We start from the raw sequence: 22,385 nt of genomic DNA on the forward strand, positions 1-22,385 counted from the left end.
TAGCTCTTAAGAGACTTGTTTAAAGCTGTGAGGTTTGGGGAAGGTTTTTTACACAGTAACAGTTAACCAATAGGGCATCATCCAGGAACTTGTCAGATATGCAGAATTGTAGGCTCTGCTCCAGACCTACTGAATCATAATCTTCATTTTGACCAGATTTCCGGGTGATTGTGTGCACAGCTTGAAAGCACTATGTAGTCATCCTCCAACAACACAATGTGGCAGGCCCCAGGGACCTGCTATGGAAAAGCCATTCAGCGACCTCTTCTCCTTTGCCTTTCTCAAGGCAAACTACTCAACACCCCGGGCTTTCTCACAGCTTGGGTGGCCCTGTGAGCCAGTTCTGATGGATAAGACGTCCCTGGGAGGGCTTCCCTTCTGGAATAAACAGCCAAGGCTTGAAGGAAAAGCTTCAGTCCTTCGGCCTTCCTCCTTTCTTTCTGCCTGGGACCAGGACGTAATGTCTGGAGTTGGAGCAGCCGTTGTGCAACCGTGACACAACAAGCAAGAGCACCCAGGCCACCAGCTAAGTGTGGCAAAGCAAAAAGAGGAAAGAGCTGGGTCCCTGGGAACACCACACTGCCATAGTGTCACCCTGGACCGCCAACCCCCCCCCCCCCCCCCGACTTCCTGTGGCTTGAAACACATTAGTCTCTCTCCGGCTATTAGTTGGCTTTTTTGCTGCTTGCAGCCAAGCCCAACCCTAAATCATACCAAACGCTAGAAAAGATTTAAAACCTTCTTTTCATCAAACAGCAACAACAGCATACCCTCTCCCTCCTGGAAGCACACCAGAGCCAGTCCCTCCCTCCTCTTCTCCCCCCACAGGCGCGAGTCTCCTGAACTCTAAGGGACCTTATGAGACTTGCGACCAGGGGAGCAGTGGGCAGCGGCAGCTCGTCCTGGGCTACACCCCCAAACCTACCCCCAAAGCCCCTTTGCTCTGACTCTCCAGTGGGCTGACAGCAGCCTGCCTGGGCTCACTCCCCTCCCCCCCCAGAGGTTTCTAGAGGCCAGAGCAGCCCCGCCGGGCTTCTCCTGTCTCTGCTTCTAGCCTAAGCCCTTCCTTGTTGCACTGTCCCCGCCTTTAATAAATGTACTTTAAAAAAAAAAAAGATGCCACAAACAACATTTTAAAAGCACATTACGCCCTGGCCGGTTGGCTCAGCGGTAGAGCGTCGGCCTGGCGTGCGGGGGACCTGGGTTCGATTCCCGGCCAGGGCACATAGGAGAAGCGCCTATTTGCTTCTCCACCCGCCCCCCCCATCCTTCCTCTCTGTCTCTCTCTTCCCCTCCTGCAGCCAAGGCTCCATTGGAGCAAAGATGGCCCGGGCGCTGGGGATGACTCCTTGGCCTCTGCCCCAGGCGCTAGAGTGGCTCTGGTCGTGGCAGAGCGACGCCCCGGAGGGGCAGAGCATCGCCCCCTGGTGGGCAGAGCATCGCCCCTGGTGGGCGTGCCAGGTGGATCCCGGCCAGGCGCATGCGGGAGTCTGTCTGACTGTCTCTCCCCGTTTCCAGCTTCGGAAAAATAAAAATAAATAAATAAATAAAGCACATTACAAACTAAGTAAAATGTACACAATGAGCTTGACAGAGAAGTAATATCCTCGACATATTAATATCCAAGGCCTTTATACATTTAGAAAAATGTAATCAACCCACTGAAAAATAGATTGAGGAGGGACAGCTAACAAAAGAATTGCAAATTAAAAAATCCAACACCTCTCCAGGAATCAAGTGAATTACAAGTTACAAGTTGGTAAACTTTTTTTTTATTTTTTTAATTCAGAGCTGGCAAATTTGTGTAATCTTTCTAGAAAGCATTTTGGCTGTAATAAATTCACCTCTCTGACCCAGGGATTATATTTCTAGGAACCTTTCCTAAAGAAACAGATTTTTCTGTTGAGCTTTATGTGAACAAAAGGTTTGTCGTGGCATTATTTATAAAAGTAAAAAATTGAAGTCATGCCATGTGCTCAATTATAAGAAATTGGTTCAGCAAGCCTGGCGTCAATCCAAGCTGGAATCTCTGTAGCTGTACGGTAATTTTGTTTCTCACTGTGCTCAGGGAAAGAAGAGCCTTGCAGTCAAGCATTCGGGTTTGCGAGTCAGACAGATTGGAATCCAAGTCCCGGCTCACCGCTTAGAGCCCAGACCTCAAGCACGTTGCGTAACATCTGGAGACCGTTTCCTCATCTGTAAAATGATAATAAAATCTGCCTAGAGATGTAATGAGACCATGTACGTAAGATATTTAGTCTAGGCCTGACAAGTGTTTCCAAAAGAGAGGCTCTTACTGATGTTGTTGAATGAGGCGGAAAATGCCATGTGGAAAAGTGGGACTCAAACTCCAGCCCTGCCCTGGCTGGTTGGCTCAGTGGTAGGCTGCTCTGGCCTCTAGAAACCTACGGGAGGGAAGTGAGCCCAGGCAGGCTGCTGTCAGCTCGCTGGAGAGTCAGAGAAAAGGGGCTTTAGGGGTAGGTTTGGGGGTGTAGCCCAGGACAAGCTGCTGCTGCCCACTGGTCCCCTGGTTGCAAGTCTCATAAGGTCCCTTAGAGTTCAGGAGACTCGCACCTGTGGGGGAAGAATGTCCTAAGTTCAATTAGTGGTCAGGGCACAGAGGAGAAGCACCCATCTGCTTCTCCACCCCTCCCCCTCTCGCTTCTCTCTTTCTCGTCTCATCGCCTCCTGTAGCCATGGCTCAATTAGAGCAAACTGGCCCCGGGTGCTGAGCATGGCTCCATCAGGCGCTAAAAACTGGCTCTGGAGCAAGGGCCCCAGATGGGCAGAGCATCGCCCCCTAGTGGGCTTGCCGGGTGGATCCCTGTCCAGGCAAGTGCCTCCCCTCCTCTCACTAAAAACAAAACAACAACAAAAACCCTCCGGCCCTATGCCAATTCCGTAAAAGAAAAAAATCTGCATATACGCATCTTTTAAAAGCTGGAAGGAAATACGCCAGATTGTTAAAGATGGTTATGTCTGGATGGTTTTTTATTTCCTTCTTTAGTTTTCAAATATTCTACAATAAGTGTGAATAATTTTTTATAATCAAAGAAAATTTGCAGTTTTTTAAACACCAAGTTTAAAATCAAGTGAAGTGCTTAATTTCTCTTAAGCGAGAGTGTGAGTTTTGTTGTTGCTTGTCTTCCTAAGACTTCTGAAACCTGCGTCCTGACAGATGAATAAAGCCTCTCACTATGTGTCAGACGATGTTCTAGGCACATACCGAGATAGAAACTAATCCCCATTTTACAGACGAGGAGCAAAGAGGCTGAGTCCTTGGCCTGAGGTCATACAGCCGTGCCAACCTACCAGTCCTAGCCGACCTGGCACCTCCCGAGACACATCCCCAGTGCCCGCTCCCCACCTGCCCCACCTACCGAGGTGTGTGTTGGTCACGAAGCTCCCCGCCTCTGACAGGTCAAGAAAGCCCTCTTCTCTGCTGACAGGGCCATCGTTCCACATGAGATCAAAGCCGCCCACTCGCTTCTCCCTTCCCGTGAGCCTGCACAGACAGGGGACACAAAGGGTTAAAGACGGTGCTCCCCGTGGGGCCCAATCAGGTTCCCACGCTGTCAGAATTCCGTCCTTTGTCCACCATTCACTGGCTGTTTCCCAGAGGCCCACACAGGTCTCAGAGGGTCATCCCCCATTTTTGTCCCTTGGCTCCAACACTGGCCCTAAGTACTTCTGCACTGTGGACTAAACTCTGCTGTCTTCCCCGGACCATAAACTCCATGAAGGCAGGGACAGGGTCTGTCCCGTCCTTTACTGTGTCCTCAATGTGTGGCACAGGGCCTGGCACACAGTACAGGCTCAGTGTTTGTTGAATGAATAAGTGGACACCTGAGGTTCCCCTTGCTTAGCATCCGTTTCACGTTCCTTCAGCCTAAGGGAGCCTCTGTTTCTTTCGAGAACATCCTCCCTCTCTCGCTGGGGGGTGGGCACAAGACCGAGACCTGGTCAATCAGAGTCACAGTGATTGGTTCAGAGATGAGAGTGTGGCCCAACCGTGAGCAATGAGAGTCAGCCCTCACACTCTTGCTAGAATAACTGAGAAACTGCTGAGAGAGAGGGAAGAGAGAAGGGGTGAGGGAGACAATGGGAAGGAGGGAGAAACAGACCAACACAGACTGAAGTCAGACCCTGGATTTTTCCATGATATACTCATTGCAATAACAATATATAGTCTCCTATTGAGCTCTTCCTGTAGCTAGGTGCTTGTCAATAAATTATCTCGGTGACTTAACCTAACAATCCTGAGAGGTAGATACAAGTTCCCATTTACAGATGAGGAAACAGGCTCAGAGGCGAAGGGATGGTCCAGGACCCCACAGTCAGGCCAGTGTCTCTGAGGGCTGCTCTGGTCCCGAGGTTCTGAGCTCTTTCCCTCCCTCGGTGGGGGCCCCCACTGTCCTGTCCAGGGGGCATGAGCGAGCCCCCCCCCCCACCTGGCTTCCATATCCACGACGTGCAGTGTGTCTTCCAGGAGACAGCTCTTGAGCTCATAGTCCTCCGGGCTGCTGGCTGTCAGCGATGGGGAGGCGTTGACCTCCAGAAGCCATCTGGGAAAGAAGGGGTGTGGGCCTTAGGGTTACCTGACCCCGGGGGCCCCTGGGATTTCACTCAGAGGCTAGATAGATGGGATGCCTGGGCCCCAACCAGAGCCATTCTCTCCGCTTTCCATTAGAGGAAAGGTTTCGGTGGCTAAAACTTTTCAAAAACGATTGTCACAAATTTGATACCCCCACAGGGGCCAGGCTGCAGTGAACCGGAAAGAGCATTCCACATCTAAAGGATGGCGATGGCCGGCTCCAGGGAGGCCTGTCCCGCAGGACAGTAAGCCCAGAACTGCTACATCATCCGAGCTTTCCAGAAAAGCCAGAAACGCAGAGTTTTCTGTGAACACCCCAAGATTTAGAGACTGTCACTGAATTTCAATGAAAAAGAAACAAAAAACATTCTGAAGTCCAAATTCAAAGTGTCGGCAGGCCAAAAGCTACCCAAGGGCCTTCAGCTCACAGCCTCTTGTTTTGTGCAGGCCGATCGTTTACAGCCAGGGCCCTGGGCACAGAGAGGGGAGGGCACGCCCAGCAGGGCAGTGGGAGACTCGGGCCCCACTTCTCACTATGTGCCGCCTCCTCCAAGCTGTGTCCCCCATCGGTGTCCACTCTACTGCCCATGGCCGCATCTCAACCCAGGGGGCAAAGGGGAGAGACCCGCTGGTACAGAACCGAACCCCATTTCTCTTAAACCTGGGCCCGACTTCAATCTTGCTCTATGACTCCTACTCCTAGCTCAGAGACCCCTCAACACCACACAGTGACCCCGGGGAAGGGCTGGGTCCAGGGGCCGTGGTGCTGGCAGGGGAGCGGCCCAGCCCGGGAACTATGACCCTGGGCCTGGCTCTGCCCTTGACTTACTGTGTGACCTTGAGCCCCCAGAACAACCCCACTGGCATCACAGAAGGGCCACTGCTGTGGTCCCTGCCATCTCAGCTTTGTTCTACGCGTCCACAACCTCATAGACCCTGGCGCAGTGCACCAACTTCCCGAGAGAGCTCAGCATGGTGACAGTTCTCCCCTACACAGCACTAAGCATCCCGAAAGCGCCGAGGCTGGAACCTTCTTGCCTGGCACCAGCGGGAGTGGACCCCTGACTCGGGAGATATTCAGCCAAGGCCTCAGTGCCAGGCATGGGGCTCAGAGCCCTCTACCTCCTTCATTCCTCATAACTGTCCTACTGGCACAGCCACCATTTTACAGATGGGCAGACTGAGACGACAGAAGGTGTGCCCAGCGAAGGGCAGAGCTGAACTCAAAGCCAGAGTCGGGTGCAGAGTCGCCCCTGGCTGTCCGGGGCCACTGGGCCGGCCACTTACGGCTTGAGGTCCTGGTCTACGAGGATGTCATAGCCATACAGCTCGAAGCAGTGCTTGTCACTGATGATCACCTTCTGCACGCTCTGCAGGCTCTTGATGAAGATGTTGTCCATGTCGCTGAAGAGCGTCTCCACCGCCTCTGGCCCATGCTTGGACGCCAGGTACTGTCGGAAGCGCTGCAGCATCCATTTGCAGCCCTGGGACCCAGGCACCCGTGTTGGGAGAGGGAGTGTGGGTTAGCCAGGACCTGGCCTGCCGGGACCCTCCAACAATCACCATCAACCTGGACCTCAGGCTCGGAAAGAGGCGCCCATCCCCGAGTCTGTGATTAGGAGAACCCCACGTGTGTCCCTCCCCTTTGCGGAAAGACTCTGCAAGCCCAAGGGAAGTGCTCGACTAGAGTGCGTGCGCCTCTCTTTCTAGAGCATAGCCTGTGCCCCACAACCCCAGAAGTCCTCGCCCAAATGCCCTGCGCAGGCCTCTCCCCTGGGCTGCCTCCTTGAAGACAGCACTGCCCCTGTGTGCATCCTAAGCCCAAGGAGTGATCAACTGCCATTTGCGGTAGGGCTAGGGGGCATGCAGGAGGCCCCCGCTGTGTGGGTGTGAGCTGGGGACCCGCTCTCCCTGTGCACCTCTGTTCTGGCTTTAACTCCAAGAAGTCCAAGAGTTCTAAATTTGATCCTGGCCTTGCAGGTTATTAGATAGAAGATGAGATACAGAGATAGATAGATAGATAGATAGATAGATAGATAGATAGATAGATAGAAGATAGATAGATAAGGATAGATAGATGATAGGTAGGTAGATGATAAAGACATATCTGTCAATGCAGGAAACACTTTTTGTTAGAGGATGTGTTACTCTGATGAATAACTTAAAGATCCAGACACGATGCATAGGCCTCCATTTGTACTCTTGCCCTGGGCCCAGCAAATGGGAAGGGTGGGCCTGAACTCACTGTGAGTAATGAGCCCAATGCAGGCCTACCCCGGCTCTCTGGCACTCTAACTCGCCACCCCAGCCAGTCCCAGAAGCTGTACCTGGATGGCAGATGCCCAGCTTGCTCACCTTCTCTGGGTGGTAGTCGGGGGACAACTTTTGCACAGCGACATTGGTGAGGTGAACATCTGGCAGAGGTTGGTGGTCAAGGACCGGTGTGGACAAGAAGGGTGAGTCCTGCTCCCAGGAACCAAACTAAGACCCTTCCTCAGGAATTGATGGGGAAGGCTACAAAACAGCCCAGAGGTCACATGTGTGGGCTTCAGAGTCAGATGGGCCAGGTTTCAAATCCTGCCTACATGTTTCCTGGCTGTGGGCACCTGAGCAAGTCACTTAACCTCTCTGAGCCTATTTCTCCCCCTCTTAAACAGGAGTACATAATAGTACATTGGCCTCACAGAGTTATTTGAAAGTTCAGATACCATTCTGTATAGCACCTCTCATAGTGCCTGGCATAGCTGATATTACATTATGATTTTTCAGCTCAAAAGGAGAACATTTTCTAACAAGTAGAGAGACTAAATATCAAACAGCCATCTCAGGACATTCCAAGCCCTCTGTCACTAGAGGGGTTCAGGCTGGGTGGTCACCTTGTAAGTATATTGGGAAATGATCCAGCCTTGGGGTGGGGTCAAGATGGCCTTTGAGGTCCCCACTCTGAGCGTCTGCCTTTTGCTGTCATCACCATCGTGACCCCAGTGAGATCCACCACACGGTAGCTTACAGAGCATGGTCCCGTCTTCTCACTTGTTCCCCAAATTATTCCCAACTCGAAGAGACCTTTGAGGCTCACAGAGGTTAAGGAACAGCCATTCAGAATACCACTTCATTCAACAACCATGGCTAAGGAGGTTGAGTCCTCCCAAACCCCATGAAATGACCATAAGGTGTGACCTTCTCCGGGACTTATTGAGACAGCTCACATATAGGAAAACAGGCTCTCAGTCACTGACCTTAGTCTAATTCTACTAAAACATATGTTGCTCCATGTTTGTAGCATGTTGAACTGGGGAAGGTGGCTTCCACTTCTAGAGAGAGGTGAGTATCTTTTTTAGGATCCTAAAATGTCTTCGTTAAGAGATTTCCAAAGGCTTCCTCCCACACACATTTGTCTGAGAGTTTTTCTAGTCTTAATTTTAAAAGAATAAGCACATAACAAACCACAAAATGAATGGATAAATAAAATGTGTTACATCCACAAAAGGAATGTTACTTGCCAATAAAGAGGAATGAAGTACTGACAAGTGCTACAACACGAATGAGTACTGAAAACGGTAAGCTAAGTGAGCTAAACGAAAAGTTAGACACCAAAGACCCTATACTGTATGAATCCATTCACACTGTATATCCAGAATCCGCAGCAGAGAAACAGAAAGTGTCTGCTCAGGGCTAAGAGCAGGGGCGGGGCTGCTGGCGGGGAGGAAATGGGAAATGACAGCTACCGAGTACAGGGTTTCTTTTGGGGGTGATGAAAATGTCCTAAAATGACAGTGGTGATGGTTGTGCAAATATGATAAAAATCATTGGGTTGTATGCTTTTACGGGGTGGATTGAGTGCTATGTGAATACAGCTCAAAAAAGCTGTTACTAAAAATAGGAAAACAGGAGGTTCAGGCAAAGTGAGTTGCTGGCTCAATGGTTCAAGCAAGTTGGCCCCGGGGCACTGAGGATGGCTCCATGGCCTCCACCTCAGGTGCTAAAAAGAGCTCGGTTGCTGAGCAACAGAGCAATGCCCCAGATGGGCAGAGCATTGCCCCCTAATGGTCTTGCCAGGTGGATCCTGGTCAGGGTACATGCAAGAGTCTGTCTCTCTACCTCCCCTCCTCTCACTGAATAAAAAAAATATGCATATAAGGAAAATACAGATATAATGTTTACCGAAAAACAACAAAAAACTGTACAAACCTGGGAGAATATGCATCAAAATCATAAGCAGTGATCTCTAGAAAACGTGGCTAGACATTTTCTTTTCTTTTTTGTATATTTCTGCACTTTCTGACTTACCTTTAAAGAGCTATAGTATTTTTATCATGAAAGCTATATTCTTTAAATGGCCTAATTTTTATTATCAAAGTAGTGCAAAGCGATTGTAAAAACAATTCGTCATGAAAGGAAATGCGCAAAGTTGAAAACAAATGTTTCCTGACCTGATGCTAATCGCCCGCCGTTTTCAGAGTTGAGAGATAGGGACTATCTTTCATACTTCCTTCTAAACAGAAACAAACTTCCTTAAAAGCAAAAACAGGGTTACCAACACACCACTTCTAGATCTTGCTTTTCACATGATAGTCTTAATAGAGTTCTTCCCATGACAACCAATCAACCCAGGATACACTGGTCGTCGATGCTGCTGAGGGTGAAGCGGGTGTTGGAGAAGCGGGCGAAGCCGTCCCGGTACAGCCAGGCCCGCAGGGGGATGTACTGTCACAGAGGTGGGGCCAAGGAAGAGAAGGGGGGGGAATAAGTGCTCGGGCTTTCACCCTTCCTGCATTTTGCTCCTGCTGTTCCCTCTACCTGGCATGCCCTTCCTTCTTTCCCACATCAGCCTCCTTTGATTCTTCCCCCTCCCTCCTCAGGGTGAGGGTGGGGGCAAGATGCGGAAGAAAACAAAATTAATGGGCTTCTTTTCTGCTCACCCCCACTTCAGGGTGTATCCACAGTTCCCAGTAGACAGTGGGTGGGCCTGCCTCCTTGGGCCCAGCAAAGAGTAGTGTCCCATGAAGGTTTCAATGTTTGTTGAACGAAAGAATGAATGAATGGGTGGAAGGAGCCCAGCACCTCCCTGGCTGAGAGACTAGGTTCTGGGGCTAGGCCGCCAGGACACTAACCCGAGCTCTCACAGCAGTGTGACCTTGGGCAAGTCACTCAACCCCTCTGTATCTGTTTCCTCATCTGGAAAGTGAGTAATAGAACCTACCTCCCCGGTTATTAGAGGACTGATTGAGATAAAACCTGCAAATACCAGGGCCTGGGATTAGTAGGTGCTCGGTAAACGTTAGCTGTGGTTGCCATGGATGACAGAATGAATAAAAAAGGACACGTGTCGGCCTAGCGTGCGGAGGACCCGGGTTCGATTCCCGGCCAGGGCACATAGGAGAAGCGCCCATTTGCTTCTCCACCCCTCTGCCGCGCCTTCTTCTCTGTCTCTCTCTTCCCCTCCCGCAGCCAAGGCTCCATTGGAGCAAAGATGGCCCGGGCGCTGGGGATGGCTCTATGGCCTCTGCCTCAGGCGCTAGAGTGGCTCTGGTCGCAACATGGCGACGCCCAGGATGGGCAGAGCATCGCCCCCTGGTGGGCAGAGCGTTGCCCCTGGTGGGCGTGCCGGGTGGATCCCGGTCGGGCGCATGCGGGAGTCTGTCTGACTGTCTCTCCCTGTTTCCAGCTTCAGAAAAATGCAAAAAAAAAAAAAAAAAAAAAAAGGACACGTGGAGGGCAGACCCAGACACTGGGGTGTCTAAGATGGTAAAACTTAGATCCATTTTCCTGCCCCACCTGCCCTCAGATGTCACCCTGGGCTCTCCCAGGTGGGCAAAGCCAGACAAGTTCACACAGGTGCCCCCAGAATAGGCTCTGCCTCTGTCCCTGAGTCCAGCTGCCCCCGCCCCACCACTGGAGGGGGGCACCCGCCTTAGTTACGCACCGACATCACCAGCACATAGACACGAAGGTCAAACTTGCGGCCTGTGAATCAAGGAAATAAGGAACTCATGTAATGGTGATTGTCAGGCACTGTTCTAGGTCTGGGGGATATGACAGTGGAGCCGCATATGTGAATCCCAGGTGGGGAGGGCTGGGGGTGAGCCAGATGTCGGGGGCAGGACAAGGGCTGGAATTTAGGCGTGTTGGGTTCGAGGTGCCGGGAGATGCCCAGGAGGGGCTGTCGGAGGCTGTGGCACATCAGGATTTGGGGCAAGGTCTCGACAGAAGGCTGGGAGTCACTGGGTGATGTCTAAAGCCACAGAAAGAGGGTGGGGCCACTGGGGAAGGAGGGGGAGGAGAAGAGACCCGAGGACTGCCCCTGGAGAAGGACATCATCCAAGGTGAGAGGAGGCAAGTGAATCAACAGCATTCAGTGCTGCCCCTGCCACCAGCGGGTCCCTCTCAGATGACGAGACCCTCCGGAGTCACGCCCCTTCACACACACACACACACACACACACTGCCACAGGCCTGGGTGTGCAGACCCCATTAAGGAACGGTAGATGTGCAGGCGCCCTGGGGAAATCTGCACAGGCTCCACGGGGAGGGCCCAGGATGTGTGAATAGGATAAACACCACTGGGCTGTGCGCTTCAACTGGGTGAATTGTGCGGTGTATGACTATTAAGCTGTTATTAAAAAAAGGGAAAAGAGGACATTCTGGCAAAGTGAACAAAGTGAAAGCTTCCACGGGTCACATAGCTATTAAGTGGCAAGGTCAGCATCTGAACCCAGGCAGCGTGGCTCTGGAAGCCTGCACCCACTGACGGACCGCGGGCAGATTTCTCTGCCAGCCCCTTGCAGGCCCTAGGCCCTCGCGCTCCCTCTCCCTCCAAATCCACCCACAGGTGGCTCCTAGCTGTCACTCAGCCTTCAGCCTCCCGTCACCTCCCCAGAGAGGCCTCCCTCCCTCTCTGTCCCATCACCCAGCTCCATTTACTTCCTAGCACTCTGGAACGGTCTCATTTCTTTCTAGTTTTTCGCTGTCTGCTTATGTGGGGCATAAACTCCATGACAGCAGGCTGGGCGGCCAGCACCCAGGACAGTGGCTGGCCATGAGTAGGCTCTTTATAAATACCTGTTCGATAACTGCACGAATGAGTTGGTTCTTGAAGAATGAGGGGCATTTTAGTGAACAAGGGAGTGGGACGGGCATGCCAGGCGGAGGAGCTGCACAGGCCACCGCGAGGGGGTGGGAGACCGCAGGACAGATCTCCCTCCATCTCTGCCGCCCTTCACGCCCGGGCAGGCCCCGCCCACAGGTCAGGCCCCGCCCACAGAGCCGCTCACCTCCTATCAGATAGGGATTTTCGATATAACGCTGAGCTACATAGTTCTCCACAGGCATTTCTTCTTTCTGGTCATCCAAAAATTTTGAGTCCTAGTTGTAATAATAATAATTATTGTTAACATTCATTGAGCACATCCTGTGTAGTAGGCATTGTGTTAGGCACTCTCCCTGGGGTATATTGTTCAGTCTTTAAATCAAGCCCATCAGGGAAGTACTAGTGTTATCCCCATTTCACAGATGAGAAACTGAAGCACAGAGAGGGGGAGCCGCCTTCCCAAGGTGACACAGCTAGCCAGTGGTTCAGCGGGAAGTGAACCCACACAGACTGGGGCCGGAACCTGGGCGTTTAACCCAATAAGGTGGCCAATGGCCACATGGGCCATGTGCATTTAACTTCATTAAAAGTGAAATTACATACTACAACATATACGAACCTTGAAGACATAACTGAGTGAAAGAAGCCAGACACGAAAGGACAAATATGGTATGACTCCCCTTAAATGAGGGACCTTGATTAGTCCAATTCATAAGAGACAGAAAATGACACAGTGGCTTCCACAGGCTGGAGGGAGAGGGGTGGGAAGTCAGTGTTTAATGGGGACAGAGTCTCAGCTGGGGGAGATGAGAGGTTCTGAAGATGGACGGTGGTGACAGTCGCACAACAGTGTGAATATAATTAATGTCACAAAACTGTACACTTAACTATGGTTAAAATGGTAAATTTTATGTATATTTTACCACAATTAAAAAAGGAATAAATTAAAAATCCAGCCCTTCAGTCACACCGGCTACATTTCAAAGGCTCAGTGTCAACACGTGGCTAGCGGGCACCACACCAGAAAGCACAGGTGTGCACCATCCCCCACTGTAGAGAGGCCCACTGGTCAGGGCTGCCCAGAGCGCTGCAGAGCCCCCCGGAAGTCCCTCCACCTTCTCTCCGCTAATTCCCAGCTGGCCAGCCCTGCCCGGGAAACTGCGATGGCCTCACAGCCTGTCGCAGCCTGCAAAGGCCCTTCCCGCCCACACTGTTCCCTTCAGAATAACTCGGGGAGGAAACTGAGCCAAAGGCAAGCTCACAAGCTCGGTGAGGTCACATAACTGAACAGTGGCAGGCAGCCCTGGAACTCAGGTCACCTGGCCCCCAGGGTGGAAACTTTGACACCTCCCACCATCCTGCTGCCACAAATATTTTAAGAAAGAGGCAGCCAGGCCTTCCCTTCCTGGGACCCGCTGCCCCCACATGCACTCATGTGGCTGGCAGAGGGCTGGCCGCACCCTGGGCCTGCTGGGCCTCCACGCCAGCGAGCTTCCTCCCAGCGGCGCCCTGACAGTTTCGCGGGAGGAGCAGGACACCCGTGGAAGGAGGAAGCTCGTTCACTGAGCACCTGCTGCGAGCCCACCAGCCTGCTCCTCTCACCCACTGCACCACTGTCATCTCTCAGGGCCAGAGGGGTTCAGCAACCTCCCCAAGACCACATAGCTCCCGAGTGGTGGAGGCAGGACTGGAACCAGGATTTCTACCGCACTGTGTCCTGGGACAGGGCAGAGGCAGGGAGGGGAGGGAGCTGCCTCAGGCTCAGTCCAGGACCTAGCAGAAGTCAGCCAAACTCCGCCCAGGCAGGAGAGCAGGGGCTCCAGGTACCGAAGGCTTCTCAGGTTTAGGCACTAACCCATCGCGTTCTCAGCAGGTACTGCTACTATCCCTTATTTGCTTGAGAGATGAAATCACTTGCCCAAGGTCACAGAGCTAGGAAGTGGCAAGGTCAGAATTTGAACCTAGGCAGTCTGGTTAGGGAGGGAGGGGAGAGAGGCAAGCTCACCTTCCTCCAGTCCATGACGTCCTTCAGCCTCCGGAAGAGGAAGATGCCCTTCCCCTGGGACCCAGACACCTGGGGTGGGGTGGGGTGGAGACAGAACAGAAAGGTCCGCATTCAGCTCTGCTCTCCGTGGCTCCTCATTAACCCCTGTGCCTGGGGCTCCTTCCCGGCACCTGTCTCCATCCCCCTCACGGGCCTCCAGCTATCCCCAGAGGAGTGGCCAGCCCAGCCTCAGGGGCTGGGACAGAGAAGGTGCTGAACCTGGTGGGAGGGAGAGAGAGGCAGAGAGGAAAGCGAGAGACCAGCTTAGCTCACAAAGGCATCAATGGCATGAATAATACAAAAGAGCAGACGATTAAAAATCCATTTCTAACAGTCCTGGGAACATATCATCCAATTCTTTTTTTGGAAATCAATTTGCCTTCCTAATTAGGTTTTCCTTCGGCTAATACTGAAATCAGTCTGCCTTCACGGAATGCCAGCATAGATAATTCATAGCTGCACAGAGAACAGGGGCTGGCGGAATCTTTAATATCACGCAGGCCAGCCAGCACCAAGGCAGTACTTCCTCCTGTGACGGCCTCTCCCACGGTCGGTGGTCGGTCGTCTGCTGGCCTCGCACATCCCCAGTGCCAGGCGCTCACCTGCCCTGCGCCCCGCCACTGCCCGTTTGTTGCAGAACAGCTCTACGAAGCAGTCATCCAGAGGTATACAGTAGGTGTCTACTACATGCTGGGCATCGTGCTAGAGCAATAAAGGAACCAGCAAGGAGGAACCCAGCAAACAACTCTCATTTCTCTCAGTTTCCCTCTGGGCACAGCCCGCGGCCTCCCCTCAGCCCTGCTGAACTTAGGGTGTTAGAAGCATGCTAGCAGCTTCTACCCAGCCTTCCTGTGGGGGTCTGACAGCGCTCTCAGCCCCCTGCTCCCTCCCCTATCCTCTCACAGGCCAAACTCCGGCATCTGTTTCTCAGCGGACCCAGAACAGTTTGTTAACTGTTTTCAATATAGTTGCTTCTCTTTATCATCAGATATACTTTACTGCACGCTTTTATAAACACTGTCCCGTGACAGGGTCTGCAATGCACCAGATGCTAAAGAGCAGAGGCATGGGAACAGTTCAGAACCCCTGCCCTTTTTCAAGCTCCTGGCAGTTGGTGTCTCTGTTATTTGCTGCCCAAAGCATCGGAGCTCCTAGGAAATATCAGTGAGAAGGTGTGAGAAGTTAAGGTTGGGGTAAACTCATAAAACAATATAAAAAAGTGGTTCTTCCTGTCCTGCAGTTTGGAACGAGGCCCCCAAAGCTGAGAACCCAGGCCGCCCAGACTCACACCTGAGTAAAGGATTAGCCTGCTCTGCGGGCACAGAGAGACCGACAGGTGGGGGCCTGACAGCCCAGACCTCACAGCCAGGCACCTGCCCCGGCCACACCAGGGAGGTGGCAGGAGCCAGCGAGCTCCCCACCGTCAGGCCTGGCCCACCTCCCTGCCAACCCAGAGGGCTGGGGGGAAAGGAGGCTTAGATGGAAATGAGGTTTGGATGTGTACACTTTAACTCTACACTGGGCTTTTTTTTTTAATTATTTTTATTTATTTATTTTAGGGAGGGGGAGAGAGAGAGAGAAGGGGGGGGAGGAGCAGGAAGCTTCAACTCCCATATGTGCCTTGACCAGGCAAGGCCAGGGCCTTGAACCGGCAACCTCAGCATACCAGGTCGATGCTTTATCCACTGCGCCACCACAGGTTAGGCTACACTGGGCTTTTAAATTCCATACACAAGGGTTTGTTCCTACATTCCCCGAGAGTAACAGCCTAACTCAGCCCCACAGCAGGGCGGCGGGATCAGACACCGTGGGAGCGGGGTGCTTTTGTAAGTGCTCCAGAAAATTCTGACGCACTCGCAAGGCTGAGAAGAACTCCTGCACTGACTCACGGTGCCAAGTGGGGTCCAGGGACTGGCAGCAACGGCTCGCTCATGAGCTCCATTTTACAGACGAGGAAATGGCCTCAGAGGGGTTGAGTGGCGCTTGGGGTCACACGGCATATCAGTGACAGATACAGTTAGAACCCAGCCTAGTCAGACTAGAAGCACAGTCCCCACGCCCTACACCCAAGGCAGGGTGCCTTGGCCACTCGGCCACTCAGGAGAGACAGGCCTGCACGTTGGAGCGTGCGTGCACACACACACACACACACACACACACACACACAAACATGCAGAAGCCAAGATTCCTCCTCTTAATTACAGCCCTAAAGGCTGTGGGCTCGGAAAGGAATCAACATAATACACGTGGCTCGCTCCCAATTAGCACACATTATCATCTGTCTGAGACGACAATGCCTGCTGGGAGCCAGAGCTGCGGGTGGGCTACAGTCCAAGCCCTCCCACCCAGATCCAAGCCCCCTCACTGTGTCACCCCCTCACTCTGTCACCAGGCAGGGAAGCCAGCCCTCCGGGGAGAGGATCAGGAGGCCTGGGAACCCCTGGCCCAGTCTTCATTCAGAAGTATGTGTGGAAGGCTTGAATAACTAGGTCTTGGGCTCCTAGTCTTTATAACGGGGCTGGTGGGACTGCCTCCCAGGGACCAAGGACCCAGAGACCCCTTCAGGGCCGTGTAGGTTGAGCATGGCCTCCCCTGATGGCAGGGAGAGAGGCAGGGAGCTGAGCCCGGCAAGGCCCGATGCCCTGCCCTGGAGCCCCGAGGGTCAGTAGTTCATCGACTGAACCGACTGAACCGTTAGTGAGCACCTGCTGCGTACTAGTGCTCACAGCCGCTGGGTCCACAGGCTGCCGAGAGGAGATGGTGTGGGCCCCTCAGGGAAGGCAGATGATGCATCCAAGGCGAACCCCCTGGCCCGGTCCTGTCCTGAGATGTACCCGAAGGCTCCCTGCTTCGGTGCCTGGGATGCGCCCTGCCCCCTCCTCCGGTGCTTGGCACTGGGCACTCACAGGCTTCATGATCCAGGTGATTCCCGGGTTTTTGCGAAACTCCTCCACGAACAGGTGGTACTCGCCGGGCATCTCGAAGGTTTTGGGGAAGAAGTCACACTTGGCCGCCTCCAGCTTCCCCGCCTCGCGCTCCAGCTGCTTCCGGAGCCGCTTCAGGTTCTTCACCATGTAGTTCTTGCGGGTCAGCTGGGCAGCAGGACCGGCGGGCGGGCGTCAGCACTCGGCCCCCTGCCCCCACCCACTCTTCCCAGCTGCCCCACAGCCTCCGGTCTCTGGCCCACAAGGTAACAGTAACAGTAAGAGTAACTTTGACTAGGAGAAACATTAGCCTGCTGTTCCGTAATTATCCCCACTTCACAGGAGAGGAAACTGAGGCTCAGAAAGGTTAAGTCAGCTGCCCAGAGCCATCCAGCTAGCGGGAGGCAGGCACAGCCAGGCTTTGACCCCTCTGTCTGACTCCGAAGTTCACATTTCTGACCACTACGCTGCACTAACCTTTGACAACTTCCCATCACTGGCTCCTCCAGTCCCATCTCTGGGGTCCGGTTCCTCCTGGACCTGCCTCCTGTCTCCACACTCCAAACTGCTCAACTTGTCTCTACCCTGAGATCACCACAAGCGCTCAAGTGTCCTGCTGCTTTGGCCCTTGTACCCCCAAGCCACGCTGACCCGCACATCCCGTGCTCAAACGCCCAGCCTGTGACCTCAAACCCCGCCCCAAGCCTGCCAGCCCCTCAGGTCCTAGACCCTTCCTCCCTCTCACTGGTCAGCTCATCACACACCTGGTGCACAGGTCCCTGCCTGCCACGCCCCTCGCACTGGCTCCTGTGTGTTGTCACAGGCAGTGACACAGGCTGGAGGACACAGGCCCCTCAGCTCACCTCGTAGTGGTTTCGGAAGTGACTGATGCGCGTGTGTTCATCCATGTAGGTGTGGTCAAAGTTCTCGCGGAGCCAGCTGATCTCACACCAGTAGAAATCCCACTCCTCTTCACTGTGGGGGCAGGGTGGGACACACGTCGGACCGGAGGACCTCTGCACTGCGGGGGTCTGGGGCCCAGGGAGGCAGAGCTGAGGGGTGAGCGGCAGTGGGTCTCCTAGGAGTCTTGGGAGGTAGCCAAGGGCCGCTGCTGACCACAGCCTGCTTTGTTAGGTTAGAATGAAAATGACAGAAACATTCCTACAAAAATCTAGGCTGGTGGTTTCCAGGGAGCCCAGATAGCTCATGGTAGCTACTGGCCGGACTGAGAGTAGCCGCCCACACCAGCCAACCTCACCTGACCATGTTACCTGACTACGTTGTAGAAGCATCATGGAGCTATCACCCTCCCTCCCCTCCAGCCCACTTGACCAAGCACTGGAATTAGGTAGCATTGAAAGCCCTTCCCAGTTCCAAAGGCCTCCTTCTTATTAATCCTCAGAGCAGCAGCCCTGGAGTGCCGAGGATCACACCTGGGGCCGGAGCGCAAGGAGGAGCTTGCTCACCAAGGACACTGTAGCATGGGATCCGCACCCAGGCCCACCTGACTCCAAATTCCAACCTCATTCCTCACCGCCATGGCAGGGAGAGGGACAGAAACCAGACTAATCCATGAAATCTGATACCAGAGCTGGGGCGGAGGTGCTTGAAAAATATGTGGAATAGCCCGACCAGGCGGTGGCGCGGTGGATAGAGCATCGGACTGGGATGCGGAAGGACCCAGGTTGGAGACCCCGAGGTCACCAGCTTGAGCGCGAGCTCATCTGGCTTGAGCAAAAAGCTCACCAGCTTGGACCCAAGGTCGCTGGCTCCAGCAAGGGGTTACTTGGTCTGCTGAAGGCCCGCGGTCAAGGCACATATGAGAAAGCAATCAATGAACAACTAAGAAGTCGCAATGCGCAACGAGAAACTGATGATTGATGCTTCTCATCTCCGTTCCTGTCTGTCTGTCCCTGTCTATCTCTGCCTCTGTAAAAAAAAAAGTGGAATAATGTCACCATGATTGCTTCTAACTTTTAAGTAAAAAAAAATTAGATATAACTGAAGCCCCTATCTAAAAAATTAGATATAACTGAATCATGTATACTTCTGATTCTTTTTTTAATATTAAAAAAATTTTTTTTTTACTTATTCATTTTAGAGGAGAGAGAGAAGAGAGAAGGAGGGGGAGGAGCAGGAAGCATCAACTCCCATATGTGCTTTGACCGGGCAAGCCCAGGGTTTCGAACCAGCAACCTCAGCGTTCCAGGTCGATGCTTTATTCACTGCACCACCAAAGGTCAGGCTCTACTCCTGCCTGATTCTATCTTCTCTCCTGTCCCAAAGGAAGCCATTAGCCTGAATTTGCTACGTATCTATGAGTGTTTTTACAGCTTTACTATGTATATATGTGTGTATCCATCTACAGCACAAGACACTGTTTGGCATGTTTTTAAACTTTCTAATAGCTAATACTTATTGCTTACCATGTGCCAGACACTGTTCTAAGTACTTTACAAACATGAACTCATTGACCCTCATAGCAATCCTAAGTGTTAGGTTCTATTACTAAGCCCATTGTACAGATGAGGGAACTGAGGCACAGATATGTGAAGGAACTCACCCAAGTTCATACAGCTATTAAGTTGCAGAACAGGATCTGCATTCAGGCCATTAGGCAGGCTTCCAGGTCCAAGCTCTGTGGTTAGAGTGACTGCTGACTATTTCCTTTCACAGCTCTTGCTTTTGTATCAACTTTTTGTTTGGGATGAATGAATCAATAATGGATGAATGAATAAATAATAGATGAAGAAATAAATAATGCAAGAATACAGGAGGAACCAAAACTGGCCAGGTGGTGCGTATTATACCACAGTGAAGATTAACAATAAAGAGGGAAACAAGTAAGTAACTCTGGTAAGGAGGCATTATGAAATGTGCCGTGAGTAATCCAGCAGGCGGCTACGCAGCAGGGAGCTGAGGGACCTGTGCTGGGCCGAGGCCACTGTGTGCAGGAGATAATTTGACTGAGGGCTGGAGGGCAAGGAGGAGCAGCCAGGTCAAGAGCAGGGGGGAAAGGGTCCTGGGAGAGGGAAGGGCAGGAGGTCAGGCCCTGAGGTTGGAAAGGGCACCTTCAGGGACGTGAAGAAAGGCCAGGGTGGAGGGAGAGAGGCCAGGGACGATGCTGAGAGGGGCGGGGCCCAGTCAAGCCGGGCCTTGTTGACCACGGTGCAGGTTTGGTATTCCTTTCCAATTCTGAAAGTTCGTGCATTTAGACCCCATCTTCACGATCATCACAGTCAGGAGCTCTTAAGACCCCCGGGAAGACAGTAAGCTGCCCAACGAGGACGGCAGGGATTCAGGCTCCTTCTACCTTCCCATCCGCCATCCTACGTGTTGTCCTCCTGCTCGCCACTCAGAGTCACAGGATGGTCACTGCAGGTCCAAGTGCCACGTTGGCTTTCTTGGTGGGAAGCAAGGGAAGGGACAGCTCTGGCCACATCAGTGCCAAACTCAGACCTGACCGGCTGATGGTCTGAACTGAGACCTCATTCTCTCCGGAGATACCAGGCCCCAGGCTATGTCCAAGAGGGTGTGTGGGCCTCACACTCATAGAGCCACGTCTAGCATAACGGCCCTGGCCTCTGGCCCTTCCTGATTTGAGTACCCTTGAGGAAATTTGGAATCAGTCACGATGCAAGCTGCTTCATGGACTCCCACATCATCAGCATCAGACAAATGCTCAGAGCTTCTTCCACCTGACTATGGAGCATGGGTAAGGAGGGGCAGGGGACAGGCTGAGGTCACACAGCAAGTCAGGAGAGAGCCCCTTCCTAGACACCCCCCCCCCACTGTCAGTCACCTCTCCCTCCTTTAATGCATCCTCCAACCCCTCCCTCATCCTCCATCACACCAGGCAGTGGGAATCATAGATTCGTCCACAGGATCGTTTGTTCCTTATTCACTGAAAAGCTGCAGAGCAGGGCAGAAATGAGCCTGGGACTCCGCAGACAGACTAGGTACAAATCCCAGGGCAAGCCCTGATAAGCAGAGTGACCTCAAACATGACATTGCTTACTTTTTTTTTTTTTTTTCATTTTAGAGAGGAGAGGGAGAGACAGAGAGAGAGAGAGAGGAGAGACAGAGAGAGAGAGAAGGGGGGGAGGAGCTGGAAGTATCAACTCCCGTATGTGCCTTAACCAGGCAAGCCCAGGGTTTCGAACTGGCGACCTCAGCATTTCCAGGTCAACGCTTTATCCACTGCGCCACCACAGGTCAAGCTGACATTGCTTACTTTTATGTCCAGTTTTGTCATCAGTAAAATGGGGAGAACAATAGCACCTACCCAAAGGTTTGCTGGATAATTCAGAGGTTGTGAGTGTAAAATGCTAAAGAGTGTCTACCAGGCTTTGCTATTGTTAGGCAACAAATATTTATTAAGCACCATGGCAGGGCAGCTGGTCGCCCACACCCCTTGTATCCATCTTCCCTTTTTTTCTGTAGTGGTAGAAATCCCAACAGTTTAACCTGGGCAAATCCCAACATAGATCCATCTACATTTTCCAGATTCCCTTGCAGCTAGGTGTGGCCAAATGGCTAAGTTCTGACCAGTGAAATGGGGCTTCCAGGTTGTGTCCTTCAAGGGCAAGGCATGCCTTTTCTTGCCTCCTCCCTAACTATTTGCCCTTGGGATGTGGACGCAAGGCTGGAGCTCCACCTCAGACCATGGAGGACCAGGGCCTCACTCAAGGGGCAGCAGAGTAGAAAGACAGAAGCATATGGGTCCTACATTTCTATTATCATCTCTGAACATCCTACCTCTGGACTTCAAAGAAAGACATAGTAAACTCCTAGTGGCCTCGTTTACTTTGGGTCTCTGTCACATGCACCCAAACCTTAACTCTAGTAACTCATATTAGCACCTACTATGTATCAGGCACTGTAAGCTTATTCATCTCAGTATTGTCAGGGCTCAGCACAGAAGAAATGTAGGCTTAGGGGGTCAAGTAATTTGTTCAAGGTCACAGAAGTAGTAAGTGGCCAGAGAAGAGCAACCCTGGACCTGGCCCAGATTCAAGCCATCACAGGTCTGTGACGGCTGCCCTCCTTGTTTTTACAGAGGGCCTTGGGACCCTGTTAGGACAGGCAGAGATGAGCCTGAGACTCTGCATGGCTGTGGAATAACTGAACTGGGTTTGAATCCCACTTATGTACCGTGTGACCTTAAGCCAGGGGTCCCCAAACCTTATACACAGGGGGCCAGCTCACTGTCCCTCAGACCGTTGGAGGGCCGGACTATAAAAAAAACTATGAACAAATCTCTATGCACACTGCATATATCTTATTTTAAAGTAAAAAAACAAAACGGGAACAAATACAATATTTAAAATAAAGAACAAGTAAATTTAAATCAACAAACTGACCAGTATTTCAATGGGAACTATGCTCCTCTCACTGACCACCAATGAGAGAGGTGCGCCTTCCGGAAGTGCAGCAGGGGCTGGATAAATGGCCTTGGGGCCGCATGCAGCCCGAGGGCCATAGTTTAGGGACCCCTGGTCTTAAGCAATCTGCTTAACACCTCTGAACATAATCAGATCTTGCTGGATTTGTACAGGGCTTAAAAAGACAGAGATGGCATCAATCATGTGACTGACACATTGTAAGTGCTAAGTAAGTGTTAGCCCCTGTCATAGCCAAATTGGGACAAGTCCCAGTAGCCACCCAGGGGATGGAGAGGAAAAAAAAGGGCGACGAGGACCTGTGAGACAAAGGGATGGAGGGATGAGGGTG

General features: G+C 52.3%; 1 protein-coding gene across 8 annotated transcripts in view; it reads right to left on the reverse strand.

The window, feature by feature from the left end:
* TTLL9 (tubulin tyrosine ligase like 9) overlaps nucleotides 1-22,385 on the reverse strand; it is a 33,305-nt gene that overhangs the window by 2,447 nt on the left and 8,473 nt on the right. For 5 of the 8 annotated variants that reach the window (XM_066234390.1, XM_066234395.1, XM_066234389.1 and 2 more), the window contains 11 exons: nucleotides 17,516-17,627; nucleotides 16,635-16,820; nucleotides 13,690-13,758; nucleotides 11,869-11,959; nucleotides 10,521-10,561; nucleotides 9,214-9,301; nucleotides 6,950-7,008; nucleotides 5,882-6,078; nucleotides 4,452-4,565; nucleotides 3,381-3,505; nucleotides 2,222-2,574 (listed from right to left, as the gene is read on the reverse strand). In XM_066234390.1, coding sequence (XP_066090487.1) covers nucleotides 2,456-2,574; nucleotides 3,381-3,505; nucleotides 4,452-4,565; nucleotides 5,882-6,078; nucleotides 6,950-7,008; nucleotides 9,214-9,301; nucleotides 10,521-10,561; nucleotides 11,869-11,959; nucleotides 13,690-13,758; nucleotides 16,635-16,820; nucleotides 17,516-17,627 — 1,201 coding nt within the window. In that variant the 3' untranslated portion in view covers nucleotides 2,222-2,455. Of the gene's footprint in view, nucleotides 1-1,877; nucleotides 2,197-2,221; nucleotides 2,575-3,380; nucleotides 3,506-4,451; nucleotides 4,566-5,881; nucleotides 6,079-6,949; nucleotides 7,009-9,213; nucleotides 9,302-10,520; nucleotides 10,562-11,868; nucleotides 11,960-13,689; nucleotides 13,759-16,634; nucleotides 16,821-17,515; nucleotides 17,628-22,385 lie in introns of those variants that run through there. The other 3 variants (XM_066234393.1, XM_066234397.1, XM_066234394.1) reach the window with 2 other exon arrangements.

The sequence above is a fragment of the Saccopteryx bilineata genome, chromosome 6 (assembly GCF_036850765.1).
Source record: "Saccopteryx bilineata isolate mSacBil1 chromosome 6, mSacBil1_pri_phased_curated, whole genome shotgun sequence".
In the NCBI taxonomy this organism is placed as follows: Eukaryota; Metazoa; Chordata; class Mammalia; order Chiroptera; family Emballonuridae; genus Saccopteryx; species Saccopteryx bilineata.